This window comes from Taudactylus pleione, unplaced genomic scaffold (assembly GCF_031769625.1).
Source record: "Taudactylus pleione unplaced genomic scaffold, aTauple2 ptg000019l, whole genome shotgun sequence".
Classification (NCBI taxonomy): domain Eukaryota; kingdom Metazoa; phylum Chordata; class Amphibia; order Anura; family Myobatrachidae; genus Taudactylus; species Taudactylus pleione.
Genome location: NW_028284421.1, coordinates 22322661 through 22338389, shown reverse-complemented (window position 1 = coordinate 22338389; position 15729 = coordinate 22322661). Strand labels below are relative to the sequence as shown.

Sequence of the window (15729 nt, the reverse complement as noted above, 5' to 3'; positions counted from 1 at the left end):
TATTTCTGATTACTCCAATTCCCCATTCTCCCTCTTTGACCATCACCTTCTCTCTTTTAACTTATCACTCTCTCCCTTCCCCTCCTTTACCTCCTAAGGCTACCATTACTAAGCTTAACATTGAGGCTATTGACACTGTTGCTTTGTCCTCCCTGCTGGACTCGCTTCTATCACCTATCCCTTCTCTCTCCTGTCCTGAACAAGCCACTTCCCTGTACAATGCCCCCCTTACTTCTGCTCTTGACTCTGTTGCTCCAGTAATAACTACTCATTCTCGCAGATCCACACCACAACCCTGGCATTCCAAATGCACCAGATACCTGCAAAAGTGTTCAAGAATTGCCGAGCGACAGTGGAGGAAATCACGCTCTAACGGGTAAATTTACTAAAGTGAGAGTTTTTAGAAGTGAGTTTTAAAAGTGATGTTGCCCATAGCAACCAATCAGATTCTAGCTGTTATCTTCTAGAAGGTGCTAGTTAAATGTTAAGTGGAATCTGATTGGTTGCTATGGGCAACATCACTTTTAAAACTCACTTGTAAAAACTCTCACTTTAGTAAATTTACCCCTGACTTCCTCCATTTTCTCATTCTACAGTGCTGCCCTGTTCCTCTCCAAACAATCATATTTCAAGAACCTCATCTCCTCCCAGTCCTCAAACCCCCAGCGTCTCTTTGCCACTTTCAACTCCCTCCTCTGCCTTTCCCCTCCTCACTCTCTGCCCTTGAATTTGCCACCTACTTTACATCTAAAATTGACTTAATACGTGAGGACATCATATCCCATCAGACCCTCAACACTCCTGCCCCTCCTTTCCCTGACCACTCCTCTCCTTCTGTCTCACAAACTCTGACATCCTTCTCTCCTGTTTCTGGAGAGGAAGTCATGGCCCTCATCCGGTCCACCCCTTCTTCCACTTCCCCTCTTGACGCTATACGTTCCCGTCTCCTCTGTTACCTGCCTCCTTCTGCCTGTTCCCATCTTGCCCACCTCCTCAATCTCTCCCTATCATCTGGCACTGTCCCTTCTGCATTCAAACATGCCCTTGTCTCCCCCATTCTTAAAAAAAACTACCCTTGATCCTAACATACTCTCCAACTACCGACCCATCTCTCTTCTCCCTTTTGCTTCCAAACTCCTTGAGCGTATTGTTTACAACCGCCTTGCCACCTTTCTTTCCTCCCACTCTCTCATTGACTCATTTCAATCTGGCTTCCGTTCTCTCCACTCCACTGAAACTGCTCTCACAAAAGTCAGCAATTACCTCCTTGCTGCCAAATCCCAGGGCCACTACTCTCTGCTCATTTTCCTTGATCTCTCTGCTGCATTTGACACTGTAGACCACTTTCTCCTCCTACAAACCCTTCACTCTTTTGGTCTACGTGACACTGCCCTCTCCTGGCTGTCCTCCTGCTTCTCTGATCGTTCCTTCTCTGTCTCCTCTCATGTCTCCTCTCCCCCCCACTTCCTCTAACAGTAGGAGTTCCCCAAGGTTCTCCCTATATACCTCCTCTTTAGGTAAACTCATTAACTCTTTTGACCTCCAATATCATCTCTATGCTGATGATACTCAAATTTACCTTTCCACTCCTGACCTCTCCCCCTCGCTACTTACCCGTATCTCCAACTGTCTCTCTGCTATCTCATCATGGATGTCCCATCGCCTTCTTAAACTTAACATGTCTAAGACTGTTGCAGAAAAAAGGGGGGGAAACTGATGCACACTCTAAGTACGAAGAATAATAAATATCAAAAATATATAATAAACTATCAATTAACATGGTGTTATATAGAGGTTCTTAGTACATGTTTGGCCAAAGACATGGTAGGTGGGCAAACATCTTTGGCCAAACATGTACTAAGAACCTCTATATAACACCATGTTAATTGATAGTTTATTATATATTTTCATGTCTAAGACTGAGCTGATCATCTTCCCTCCCTCTTCCATACCTCACTTCCCACAATTTAATTATCTATTGATGGCACAACTATCTCCTCTAGCCCCAAAGTGTGCTGTCTTTGAGTTATTCTAGGCTCCTCCCTCTCCTTTAAACCACACATTCAGCACCTCTCGCAGTCCTGCCATTTCCTCCTAAAAAATATCTCCAGGATTAGACCCTTCCTCACCAAGGATGCCACTAAAACCCTCATCCATTCGCTGATCATCTCCTGATTGGACTACTGTAACCTTCTCCTAGCTGGCCTCCCAGTCTCCCACCTCTCTCCACTACAATCAGTCCTCAATGCTACTGCTTAGCTCATCTTCCTCTCTAAATGTTCTACATCTGCTTCCCCTCTCCTTGAAGACCTACACTGGCTCCCCTTCCCCTTCAGATGCCAATGCAAGGTTCTTACACTCGTCTACAAAGCCCTCACCACATCCTCTCCCACATAAATTTCTGATCTTCTCTCCCTTCACACTCCAGCCGTCCACTTCGCTCAACAAATGCATGCCGCCTCTCTTGCCAACTGATTACTTCCTCCCACTCCCGCCTCCAAGATTTGCCCGTGCTGCTCCCTACCTCTGGAATTCTCTCCATATCAGACTCTCCACCTCTCTACAAATCTTCAAACAGGCTCTCAAGACCAACTACTTCATCAAGACCTTCCAGCTCTCATCCTAACCCACTTCATGCTCTTTCCTTCCTATCTTCCCCTTCTGTGTCACGCCTGTCTGTCTGCCCCTCCCCTTTAGAATGTAAGCTCTCACGAGCAGGGACCTCTTCCCTCATGTGCTTCTCTTTACATTTCTTTCTACTCTCTACTCCCCATAAGGGGACCTAACACGTGACTGCCAACTCCCTGCTGCTTATTGTGAGTGTTTTAATCGCTATTGCAGCAATGTATATAAATCATGTCCTTGTTCAGAACTGTAATGTACTGTAAGTTACTTGTTTCTTGTTCACTTATTAGTTTTATGTACTATGGAAGGCGCTGCAGAACACTTGTGGCGCCATATAAATAAAGGATAATAATAATAATAAGATAGAATCGATAGAGGTCGGGCAGGCTTCCCCCAAACTCTCCCCTCACGGCATCTATTCAACTAGAGGAGATCGGTCACCACAACTTTTCTCACCCGCGGGACACTACGGTCCATGGGTGGGGAAGGCACAGAGCAAGCTGCTTTAGCGGGGAGCCGCTAAAAGGGGGAGAGAGAGAGACTCCCACAAAAAAAAAAAAAAACTGATATTTCCAAGCTGGGATAGTGGCACCCTGAAGTCATAATTTAACAATTATTATGGTTTGATTGACCCCCCTTGTTTAATCAATAAAAAGTTAGATAATGTAATGTGTGCCCAAAAATAGATCTAGACACCTTCCCAGTCCCAAGATACTTACATTTGTGTAAACACCTACAAACATGAAAATTGCAGTCCTCCTTTCCAAAAGGAAGCGAGTAACAGAAAGATTTTGTGGTTTGGCATACAGGGGTGATAACTTAAATGGACATGCAACCAGAAAATAAAAATGGGATCACTTGAGATTGATTGATCCATAAGTGATTTGTAATAGGGCAGGGGCAGTGTGCTACTGTCTTAGTACGGTGAGATATCTTACCTGTATCAGGAGGAAAAATGTACAGGTCCTTATAAAATCCTACTACTGCTTTGTGTGCCAATTGAGAACTGGGGAGGAAAGAAATGCACTATTTACAGCAGTAAATTCAATGGTAACAGGCATTACACAGATATTTACACCCTCTATAAAACATGACACAAAATAAACTGTCAGTTTTGCTGTACAGGCATTAAGATATGGGGTTCACTGGACATTTAAGAAATTAAATACAAACAAAATACAATTAGCAAAACTGTGTGGCCCCATGGCTGGGACCTCAGTATTACAGCAGAGCCAGTCCTGTGTCTCTCTTCTCCGTGGTGTTGGTAACGAAGAGAAGGGGTCATTAAACCCTTTCTAACATATTATTTTATTCCCCTTTGTTTTGCTAGCTGAGATGAGGGGGATGAGAGCTAAGAAAAATATACTTTAGAGGGAGCTACTCATTGTTAAACACTCACCCTGACCTGGATATCTCTATACACCCTGCCTCCTCCCCACACATTCACACTTTTCATACTGGAACAACATTATATTTTAAATATATTATAAATAACATGGGTTGCCAGCAGGAATTTGAGGATTGGAGATCAAACACAAAGATTAAAGGAGTCAATAAAAAAAATGGAAACATTGTAAAACAGATTATTTCCAGACCAAGGGCTTCTAAACAGGTTTGACATTTGCATGCTTGAGTTCATGTTACTATAGAATATACATTTATATATAGGTACCCTTTTCTATTCTTAAACAATTATACTCCATTGTGTAATCTACTGTTTTTTTGTTGTTGCTGTTGTTTGTATCCTTAACTTCAAGATTTTTCTCCCATAGCTATTTGTAGGTTGAAATTATATATTTGACCACTAGATGGAGCAATTATTTTGCAGATGAATCCCCACCTGGTGGGGAAAAGGCACAAAGTAGAACCCGAGTTCAGAGTTGGGCGACCTAACTAATAAAGGCAACTGAGGGACCTCTTTATATGTAAATTCAGCTGTCTGGGATTTTTCATCTGCTAAATTATAGGAGATTTAACAAACTTTGTTTATTTTATGTGTTTTTAATTGTTTTATGGCTTAAAGTGAAAAGATGCATATCTATAAAAACATAATTGCTGACTGACACTTTTTAAAATATCGACAAGTGGAACTAATTATTTCACTTGTGATTAATAATTTGCTCCTGGAATACATGCAGTTAGGATTCCTGGAGGACTGAAATTGTGAAACACTGGTCTAGATCAGTGGTTCTCATCTCCAGTCCTCAAGTACCTCCTCATAATGTTGACATCAGAATGTCGCATGTTAGATGCTGACATGTTAGATGACGACATCATGACATTAGCATTAGGGTTAGACTAAATACTTCTTGACAACATTATCACCATGTCGACATTTTGTCAGTGTCGACATGATGAACATGTCCTCATGTTTGCAGGATTTCTACAGTTATGTGTGGAAACGGGTGGGATAGAAGTCATAAACACAAAGTAGTATGTATTATATGAAGGAGAGAAAACGATGCACCTTGTTTGCATTAGTTGAAGAGCACTTACTCTACAAGTGTTAAATGGCTTAAAATAAATAAATAAATGTGAAACACTGAGGTCATCGTGGGGAAAAAAAACTGGTGTGCCATGGAGAGCAGGAAATAGAATATACTGTACCTGTTTCCTTCCAGAGCGATATCTGTCAAGGACCTGTTGGAAAGAAAATTTACAGGGCATTAATTACTAGCCTTTTTGTATAGTTCATACAGGAAAACACTTAGGGACAAATATAATAGGATGAGAGTTTAGAAAATGTGAGTTTAGCAGTAACCTCTCAGATTGTTTGAGTTTTATCTACAAAATGGGAAAACATCTGGATAAGTTTAAATTGTAAGAGTATTTTGAGTCTAAAAACATGCGAGTTTGCATGTTCTCAGACTCTAGTACACTGGCTGAGTTTGCATGTTCTCAGACTCTAGTACACTGGCTGAGTTTGCATGTTCTCGGACTCTAGTACACTGGCTGAGTTTGCATGTTCTCGGACTCTAGTACACTGGCTGAGTTTGCATGTTCTCGGACTCTAGTACACTGGCTGAGTTTGCATGTTCTCGGACTCTAGTACACTGGCTGAGTTTGCATGTTCTCGGACTCTAGTACACTGGCTGAGTTTGCATGTTCTCGGACTCTAGTACACTGGCTGAGTTTGCATGTTCTCAGACTCTAGTACACTGGCTGAGTTTGCATGTTCTCGGACTCTCGTACACTGGCTGAGTTTGCATGTTCTCGGACTCTCGGTTATAAAATCCACTATACACATTAAATATATTTTTGTAGATATAAATCCAATAAAGTAACATAGTTATTTTAATACTCAATGTGAGAGGCATTTATGTAGGAATACTTCAACTTCATGCACTTATTATGGATTAAAAATAAAAACTAGATATATCCTCTCTGTAATGGATTACCTAACTCTCGCTCTCTCCTGCAACTAGTACCTAACCTCAACTAAAACTATTTGACGTTTAGGGGGACAGTTGTACCATGTCCTCTGTATAAACTAAGCCACCTTTGGCAGATCATAATCCTGATGTCACTGTGTTTGAAGTAAACAAGCCTCTTGTGCAGCGTGCCACTCTGAGGGTGACATGGATTGGTGATCACTCAGTATGCCCAGCCTAAAAGCTGCAAGACGTAAAGGCTAGATGCACTCTAGTTTCCAGGGTATTTAGCTAGGATCGGTATGAATACCTATGTCCGGCGGTTCAAATCCCGACGCCGGAAGACCGGCAGCAGTGAAGGTCCGACAGGTAATTAATGTAAGTTTCACTAACCTTCTAATCCTAACCTCCACCCTAGTGACTATCTCTAACCCCCCGTAAGTGCCTAAACCTAACCCCCCCATCCCCGCAGCCTAAACCTAACCCTCCCGGGGGGGGGTGCCTAACCCTGACCTCCCCCTGGGGGTGCCTCCCGTGAGTGCCTAACCCTCCCGGGGGGGTGTCTAACCCTAAGTCCCCCCTGAGAGCCCCTAACCGAACCCTCCCAAAAGCGGATGTCCGTGCCCATCACCATCGCTTACCTTCATTCGGTATGCCAGGCGTCGGGCTCCCAGCATAGGGATAATGATAGGCGTCAGGATTTTGACGCCTATCATTGGTCCTCTGTCGGGATTGCACAGTCGGGAAGCCGGCGGTCGGCATTTCAACCGACGGCTTCCTGACTGCATCCCATCTAGCCAATGTTAGAAATGATATATGTGTTATACACACTTTGGATCTATTTTGTATGTTTTGTTCACAAAATATTATACAAAACAGTTGTTTAGTTAATAAATAAGCATTTTAAATTATTTTGCACCATTTCTACAATCTAAAGCCTGCATTCAATTCCTGGGGAATGAATAGTTGCAACATTCAACTGCACTCATCCCCTAGATCTATGGTACAGCAACCTCTATGGGGTGCAAAGACAAATCTGCAGTGTTGGTGGACCCGAGGTGCCATAGAAATAATCAGAACTCGGGCACCTCATATCAATCAACGGTAATTGAGTTGCCCCCTCGGTTTTATCTGATTGGGTGATGCCATCATACGGTTTGTTGCTTTGCTCTGTAAATTGCGACAGTGTATATGTTCAAGTCTGATTGTAAATTATTTGTAAGTATTAGACGTAAACAGATAAACGTGGTAAAACCAAGTCTGCTGCTAACAGGAAAGCACATTTGTTGATAACTTTAGGTAATTGGTATGTGTCATTATGACACATAATGACACTGTCATAGCAGAGGGTAACCTTAGCACGACGTTCTACATACAAATAGCTGGAAAACTTCATTATAATATATAAAGATTTCATGTTTATTCCACTTTGCAATAACCAATCACACAGAAGATCCTAGAGCTTCTTGTCTACATGGCAGCTTGAAAGGCTGGCGGTTTCCTTTGGGACAATAATATAGATTCTACACTCTCAAGACTAACAACATGACATGGTAGATAACTTTTCAGTAAATATTCATGATTTCCTTAACCTACTCTAAACAATATAATATCTGATCACACCAATAGGTTATATACGTATATACTCACTCCAAGCTGCAGTTCTTTTTGCTTTGTGTGAAATGTTTCAGTTTCAGAAAATCTAACAACTCTTTTGGGACTTCTTGGTTGAACCACAACACCCCCTACAACAAAATAGATGTCAACATTTAAGATCTTTGCCATATTACAACTGTTCCAGAGATAGACAAAGTAGTGGGTAATATATAATATAATAAAAAAGTTTCTACCCAGTCTGCGCACAGTCGCCAATAATGGGAGTTCTCAATGATAGTGAGTGTCACCACACTCACACATAGACAATCTTATACACAAAAATCAAAAAAGAACTACACCTGGGCGCTATATAAATATATTTAGAAGTGGATACATCCCTTTCTCAAAGTTGGATCCTTTACACCTTCTCCTCTTCCTCCAGAAAACGGATTGATGTTACAGGGTTTTTTTCTCACGACCAGTTGACATGTGGAAAAATATATCCATATATCAATATTTCAGGAGGTCAATTCCAATCTTAGTTCATAGACAAGGAGATCAAAATCCCCAAATACCCTGTGACACGCCAGCGTACCCCACTCACAGCAGAAATATGATGTGTGTTCCTCAAGAGGTTTCTTTTAAAGATCCCATCACCCGGAAATTACAGAGAGATAGAACAGCAGTATCCTGCGTACCGTAACTCACATCAACACATGCAGAAACACCATATAAAGGTTTATTTGGTGGGAAAACATAGCAAGCGTACCGAAACTCACAGTAAGAACAGTGATTAACCACTCATAATGGTTTCTTTTCTCTGTATCCGTCAATGTAGAATAGACTCCCAAAAATTGCAATCAGGGGATACCAGATTAAAAAATTTATTACCAACAAACTTAGTTCCACAGCACCAAAAAGTTAATCCATAAATAGTACAATAAATCACATGCGAAAAAATAGCAACAAATAGAAAAATAAAAATAAATAGATAAAAATGGCAAATGATCTCCCTTGTGGATAACGTGGGTAATGTCATAAACAAGGATTTGGGCGATAGTCCAAAAAGAACCCAAAGCTTATAGAGACATACCTCACCACAGGGGATCTGAAGAAAACACTCCTTAGTCGACGCGCGTTTCGGCTCATATGAGAGCCTTTTTCAAGACATGTAAGGAAGTGTAATACAGACCATTATTTAAACAAACATCCGCCAATCACGTTATCTCGTGAGGCAAACCCCCTAAATGGAAGCCAATCCGAGTGTGCCAAACTCACATGTCAGGTAATCAAGCTGTTTGCGCACACTGTGCACTGGAAGCAGCCGGATAGCACGTAGCCTACACTCCTCATAGAAGCAGAGTCGCGTCACATGTCAAACGGAAGTGACGCGACGCTTACCGCCGGGAGCGGAAATACCCTGTTGCTTAGCGATGGAACGCAAGCATAACTTTGTAAGTGGCACACCCGGAAATGAAGACTGAACATTACATAACATAAATCAAAAATAAGACACATTATAGAAACACAATAGTCATCACGGAAGAACAACTGAATAGTTAGCCAAAACCTATAATTATAGACTATGACGCCGATGTCTCATTTCATGTCGTGGAGCAGTTGTATAAATTCAGCGTGTATTGTTCAGATCTTCATTTCCAAATATTGTCCCGAAAAAATCTATAATTCTTCATAAAGTTCCATAAGTTTGTTGGTAATAAATTTTTTAATCTGGTATCCCCTGATTGCAATTTTTGGGAGTCTATTCTACATTGACGGATACAGAGAAAAGAAACCATTATGAGTGGTTAATCACTGTTCTTACTGTGAGTTTCGGTACGCTTGCTATGTTTTCCCACCAAAGAAACCTTTATATGGTGTTTCTGCATGTGTTGATGTGAGTTACGGTACGCAGGATACTGCTGTTCTATCTCTCTGTAATTTCCGGGTGATGGGATCTTTAAAAGAAACCTCTTGAGGAACACACATCATATTTCTGCTGTGAGTGGGGTACGCTGGCGTGTCACAGGGTATTTGGGGATTTTGATCTCCTTGTCTATGAACTAAGATTGGAATTGACCTCCTGAAATATTGATATATGGATATATTTTTCCACATGTCAACTGGTCGTGAGAAAAAAACCCTGTAACATCAATCCGTTTTCTGGAGGAAGAGGAGAAGGTGTAAAGGATCCAACTTTGAGAAAGGGATGTATCCACTTCTGAAAGTAGTGGGTAAGTCCATGCGTGACATCACCAAAAATGGGCAGGACTTGTGATGGAGCATAGTAACTGCAGCTCTTCACAATCGGCGAAACACTTCTGTGTATAGTATAATTATCACACTAACTGAATGAATGTATGAAGCGTAGCACACCTCTATGCTGCATACATCTGAACTAATGATAGATAGCTGTTTAAACATGAATTAAGGGGCATCTATCTACTTTTGGATGATATAAGAATTTCTGCAATTTACTGAAGACATCCAAGTTATTGTCTGTTTTCTTTTGGAAGACGAGTTAATTTTAACTGCAATTTAATGAGGTTTGAAGCTCATGTGATAGTGCAGGAAAATGAGGAGCCCTGGCCCCTGGTCTGCAAGCTTAAATGTTCTGATCAAATTATGAACAAATTCCTCATGGTTTAATTTTGATAGATACATACATTGCTGGTTATTAGACAAGAATTGTCCGTTTTGTTTTCGTATATGGAATTAATATTGCCATGCAGCTAGTACCATGTATAATATGGGTACAGTTGAACATGGGCATATTTCTTTTGTCTCTTCTTTTCTTTTGGCACCAAACCAGGCAGAACAGATAAATATTCATTTTGTCACAGCAAACATCACCATGTCCTTCAATTTTCACTGGAATAAAAGGTTGGTGTAAAGTTACAGCAGAGCTTCATGCCTTACTGAGCGGAATCAGCTTGTAGTGTGTAATTCTACATATTGCCAAGATTGCATCTCACCTGCTTCAGCAGCCCCTGGTCACAATGGCGCCCTACAGGCCCCTTGTCACAATGGTGCCCTACAAATAATCTAACTACATTATTTCATAAATCTCACTGTAAGAAAGGTCCCATTGGTAGGTCTGTTATGCTACTGATAGCTATGCAGCAAATCTTTATGCAAACACACAGAATACACATTTTCCATCTGTGTATATGTAATAGTTTTATATATACTTACTATAATGTTCTGAAATTCTTTGCCATCTCTTTATACACAGGATTCAGATGCTGTTCCCTTTGAAGAGGTAGATGCCTGCACGGTAACCATATAGATGCCTCTGCGGTAACCACGGAGATGCCTGCGCGGTAACCACGGAGATGCCTGCGCGGTAACCACGGAGATGCCTGGGCGGTAACCACGGAGATGCCTGGGCGGTAACCACGGAGATGCCTGGGCGGTAACCACGGAGATGCCTGGGCGGTAACCACGGAGATGCCTGCGCGGTAACCACGTAGATGCCTGCGCGGTAACCACGTAGATGCCTGCGCGGTAACCACGTAGATGCCTGAGCGGTAACCACGTAGATACATGCGCAGTGTTTCCAACATTGACCAACTGCGTACATATCAGTCCTGAGTGCAGTTAGTGGGCACCTCTGTATCAGGCCCTTTTTGTACCTTTATAGCTGCATGCTGCCAGGCACCATGAATGTATAGGCTGCTATTGGGGTGGTGCTGTCACTGTTATTACAGTGCAATATGTTCCGGACATCGATGTGTCATCCTCATACAGCATAAAACAACTGTCTAGTTTCATGTTCCCTTATATCTAATGGCAGCAGACAGACCTGCACTGCCTGATAGGATGGCATAGAAAACATGAAAGGTGACCGCAGATAAAGTTTTCTTGTTCCACCCAAAAAGCAAATGTCTTGTGTGCGGCAAAAGTGAATGTTGCTATAATATCTTGTCTTGTATAATATTTTTTAAAAACAATGTGTCCTCTCTTCTCCCTAAGACAATGCATGTGGGTTTTATGGCAAAAAATTATGTTTCATAGTATTTTTTTTTTATTTCTGTTACTTCATACTGAGTGATAATATATATATTTTTTCTCAATCCCAAACCTTTCAGTTCCCTTACTGTACTTGCCTCTTCCACATCTGTGAGAACAGTACTTCATGAATCACTTTCAAGTAGGAAGCAACTTCCCCTCACAATGATGCATAACACAGTAATTAGTGAATACAGACAGCATAAGAATTACATGTGTTTGTTACTGTAATCCACACTGTTTTATGCGGATGCCTGGGCCTAGCCATTCTGATGCCTGAGCAGTTAATGGATTTCAGTTATTCGCAGTCCATCCATTTTAGATCTAATGTCCATTTTTTACTATTGCCTGATTCACCCAGGTGCACAACCAAACTGCACAGTGAGCTTGGGGTGACTGGAAGGACAGGCCACAGTATTGCCACCTTTAGTTTAATGAAATACACTGCAGCCTGACTCCGTTAGAAATTACTAGTAAGAGAGAAAAATACCTTTCACTGGGCTGCACTGCAATGTCAACACTAAGGGGGGAATCAATTAGGCACAGGCTTTACCCGCAGCTAGTTCAACATGCTACCCAATTCAATTAACTGCCCGAACCCTGCACACTAAGCCCCAGAAGGTGGATTTTTCATTGCTACAGTACAATACATTTTCAATACAGTTTTTTGAGAGATTCAGGGGTCAGTGTATTAAACATTGGATGGAGATAAAGTGAACGGAGATAAGGTACCAGCCAACCAGCTCCTAACTGTCATTTTTAAAACAGCCTGTGACATGGCAGTTAGGAGCTGATTGGCTGGTACTTTATCTCCGTTCAAATTTTATCTCCATCCAAGATTTGGTAAATAGACCCATAAGTCTCCAGGTGAATTAGTCAACTACAGTTACAAGAATATTGTTTCAGGGCACAGAATTACTGCTTTATAGCATGCTCAGTCACCATAAGACATACTGCTGTATTGCTGGGAGGAGGCCCAGGAAACAGGCACTTTGATCCTCAAACTTAACTTCAGGATCCACCAGAGAATTAATTCAGAATACAGGGCAAGTGAAAAGTCAGCTTACCTGTATGTATGCCTCCAGTCCTTGTCGCCGCTGCTCCCGGACCTTGGACATCCAGTTTGGAACTCGTTTGGATGGAAAATCTGGGACCTTGCAAATCTTTTTCAGCTGTGCAGACAAAATAGAGAATTGTTACCACATAGTCCAACCACTGGGGTAAATAGCATTTGCTTTGTAGCTGTTAAATAGCAGACTCAGGGTCATGTGACTAAAGTAAACAGTCTCCCAACAAAGAAGACAAAACATCTATAGCATATCCTTGCTTAAATACAACTAATATGAATGGAGAAAATGTAATTCAACCCTTCGGTCATTTCAAAGTAATAAGAGCAGATCCAAAATATTCACAATAAATATGAAGTGAGATAACTGATATTTTACTATTGCTCAATACCTTTGCTAATTTGAAATTCAGATGTAGCACTAAGTATGTACTTCTGCACCAAAGTCATGATAATATTAATAATACTAATAATAGTAATTATAGTCACACAGCGCTGTGCTGCATTGCTATGTGTGCCCATATCTGTGTAAAACAGTCTCGGATGACTGCCATGAATCTATACTATGCAGCATGCATAGAAGGATGGGAGAATAGTACAGAAAATCAGGGATTACGATTTAAAAAAATAAAATAAAAAAATCTTTGTATTACCAATAACTATATAAAAGTGTACCGATGACCATAACTCCCAACTTTCCAGATCTGAAAGTTGGGACAAAATTTGCCTAAACAACAACAACAACACCATTCACTAAAACCTGGCATTTCCATTGGTATATTTACAAAGCGGCAGCTTTTGTAAGCCATGGCTCTTTGGCAGGCTTGAGCACAGAATTTAGAGTGGCTCTAATATTTAGTGCAAAATGCACTTAGCTTTGCGCTTAATATTACTGCTGCTTTAAATTTTGAGCTCAAATCTGCAGTTTGTAAATGCAGCCAGATTGTAAATACACTGCTCAGCCTCAGTCTGTCAGGCTTCACCCCCTTTTTGTCCACCAGAAATCAGGACAACTGACAGAAGAACAACATACACACATATATATATATATATATATATATATATATATATATATTGAAAACAATATGTTGATACGTCGCCAAGATACACAATAGTTGATCTATCAAAATGTCAGATTGAATCAACAGTCTATGGCCCTCATTCAGAGCCGCTCGTTAGCGGCAGTACGCTCGTTCCGAGCGATGTTTGCACATCTGCGCATGCGTACGGTTTTTAGTACGCATGCGCGAACCAGTCAGTGCGGCCGAAAATTGTTTGTACGCTATATAGCGAGTGCCTGCTATTTTGAGTGACAGAATGAGGCGTATGTGGGTGGTAACAGGGGAAGGTGCTTGAAAATGGGGAGTGGAGATCCGAACGCAGGCGTGCTTAAAGGTCAAAACGGGCGTTTTATGGGTGTGTATATTTAAAACAGCAGCGTCATTGTCCACGTCACTGGGTTATTTTATAGCCAGAACTGCTCGCAAATTTGTGGTAGCAAACACCAACCACAAGAATAGCGAGCAGTTCATACGCTGGTCGATGTACTCGATTAATCTAATAAATAGCGGACATGACGTATGGTGTGAGCGGCCAGGGGGCGTTTTTAACAAATAAACGAGCGTATGTTTTGCTCGCTCGTTCAGACTTAGAGGTGTGAACAGACTTCAATGTGCGTATGGATCATTTGAATAGCCACCCCTTGTTTTTAAACGAACGACCGCAAATAGCGAACGGCTCTGAATCAGGGCCTATGTTCACTTATGCAACTATTGCCCTAAAATAATGGGAGTCAGCCTTAAGTCAATAAACATGAGCTAAAGGTGCTTATTTGCCGAAGATTTATAAGAATACTGTTTTTGCAAACTGGAAAATAGCTTATCTGAGTAAAAAAGGAGTCAAAGTTCATTGGGTAAGAGACTGCTACCCCCAACGTGTTTCATCCAGAGACTTCTTCAAGGGGATACTGATCAGGAGGGGTGTCTACTTGAACAGTATCCCCTTGAAGAAGTCTCTGGACAAAACACGTTGAGAGTAGCAGTCTCTTACCCCATGAACTTTGACTCCTTTTTTACTCAGATAAGCTGTTTTCCTCCTTTTATCCATTACTTGTCTTCATGTTTTTATTTTCATACTATTATTTCCTATATGTCCACATTGTTTCGAATCATTTATTACTGTATTTTATCATGTTATTACTTTCTATGCAAATTGTCTTTTATCTTCATAGAATAAATTATTTATTTATATGTTTATTTATCTTCACTGTTGCACTTTATATAGTTTCACCCAAACCCACTATACTCTTACTGGAATTATTACTGTACGCATTAACACACATACACATACATATATAGTCATCTCACGTCCCACTCCAAGAACGAGCCGCCTCGTTCTTGGAGTGGGACGCGAGATGACTACATGCGTTTAGGAAGGCACCCCTCCGTTGGTCCAATCATCCAGAGTGCCAGGCTTCCATGGGAAGTATATTATATATATATATATATATATATATATATATTATATACATAAATTGTGCCATTTGTTGGCTCTAGATTGGCTGGTACTTTATCTCCATCCAAGGCTTAGTAACTAGACCCCTAAGTCTTTTCAACAGGCTCCAGGTGTTCAATCATAATAAGACATACTGCTGTGTTGCTGGGAGGAGGCCCAGGAAACAATCACTTTGGTGGGATCTGAAGGTAGGTTTGAGGACCAGTGAATTAATTCAGAATACAAGGCAAGTGAAAAGTCAATTTACCTGTATGTATGCCTCCTGTCCATATATAAAAGTGGTCTTTGAATGTATTTACTGACTGTTAACGATAGTGACAACTTGTGGGACAGTTTTATTTCACAGAACATTAAGGAAACGTTGGGGTTTTGTTTTTACAGTCACTGCGTATATTTCAGATACACATCACACCATGGAAACTAAAACGAAAGTGTAACCTAAAATGTTACTTCCACATATCATCTTATTAGTATTGTTCACAAATGGAACATAATACAGCAATATACAAAGTGTTTATCAGAAGTACAATGACAGCTACACATAAA

At 41.0% G+C, this 15729-nt stretch overlaps 1 protein-coding gene across 2 annotated transcripts in view; it reads right to left on the bottom strand.

The window, feature by feature from the left end:
- Positions 1-15729, bottom strand: part of SNX22 (sorting nexin 22) — a 69880-nt gene that overhangs the window by 13555 nt on the left and 40596 nt on the right. For both annotated transcript variants that reach the window (XM_088443718.1, XM_088443716.1), the window contains 4 exons: positions 12671-12775; positions 7647-7741; positions 5233-5265; positions 3564-3631 (listed from right to left, as the gene is read on the bottom strand). In XM_088443718.1, coding sequence (XP_088299844.1) covers positions 3564-3631; positions 5233-5265; positions 7647-7741; positions 12671-12775 — 301 coding nt within the window. The remainder of the gene's footprint in view (positions 1-3563; positions 3632-5232; positions 5266-7646; positions 7742-12670; positions 12776-15729) is intronic.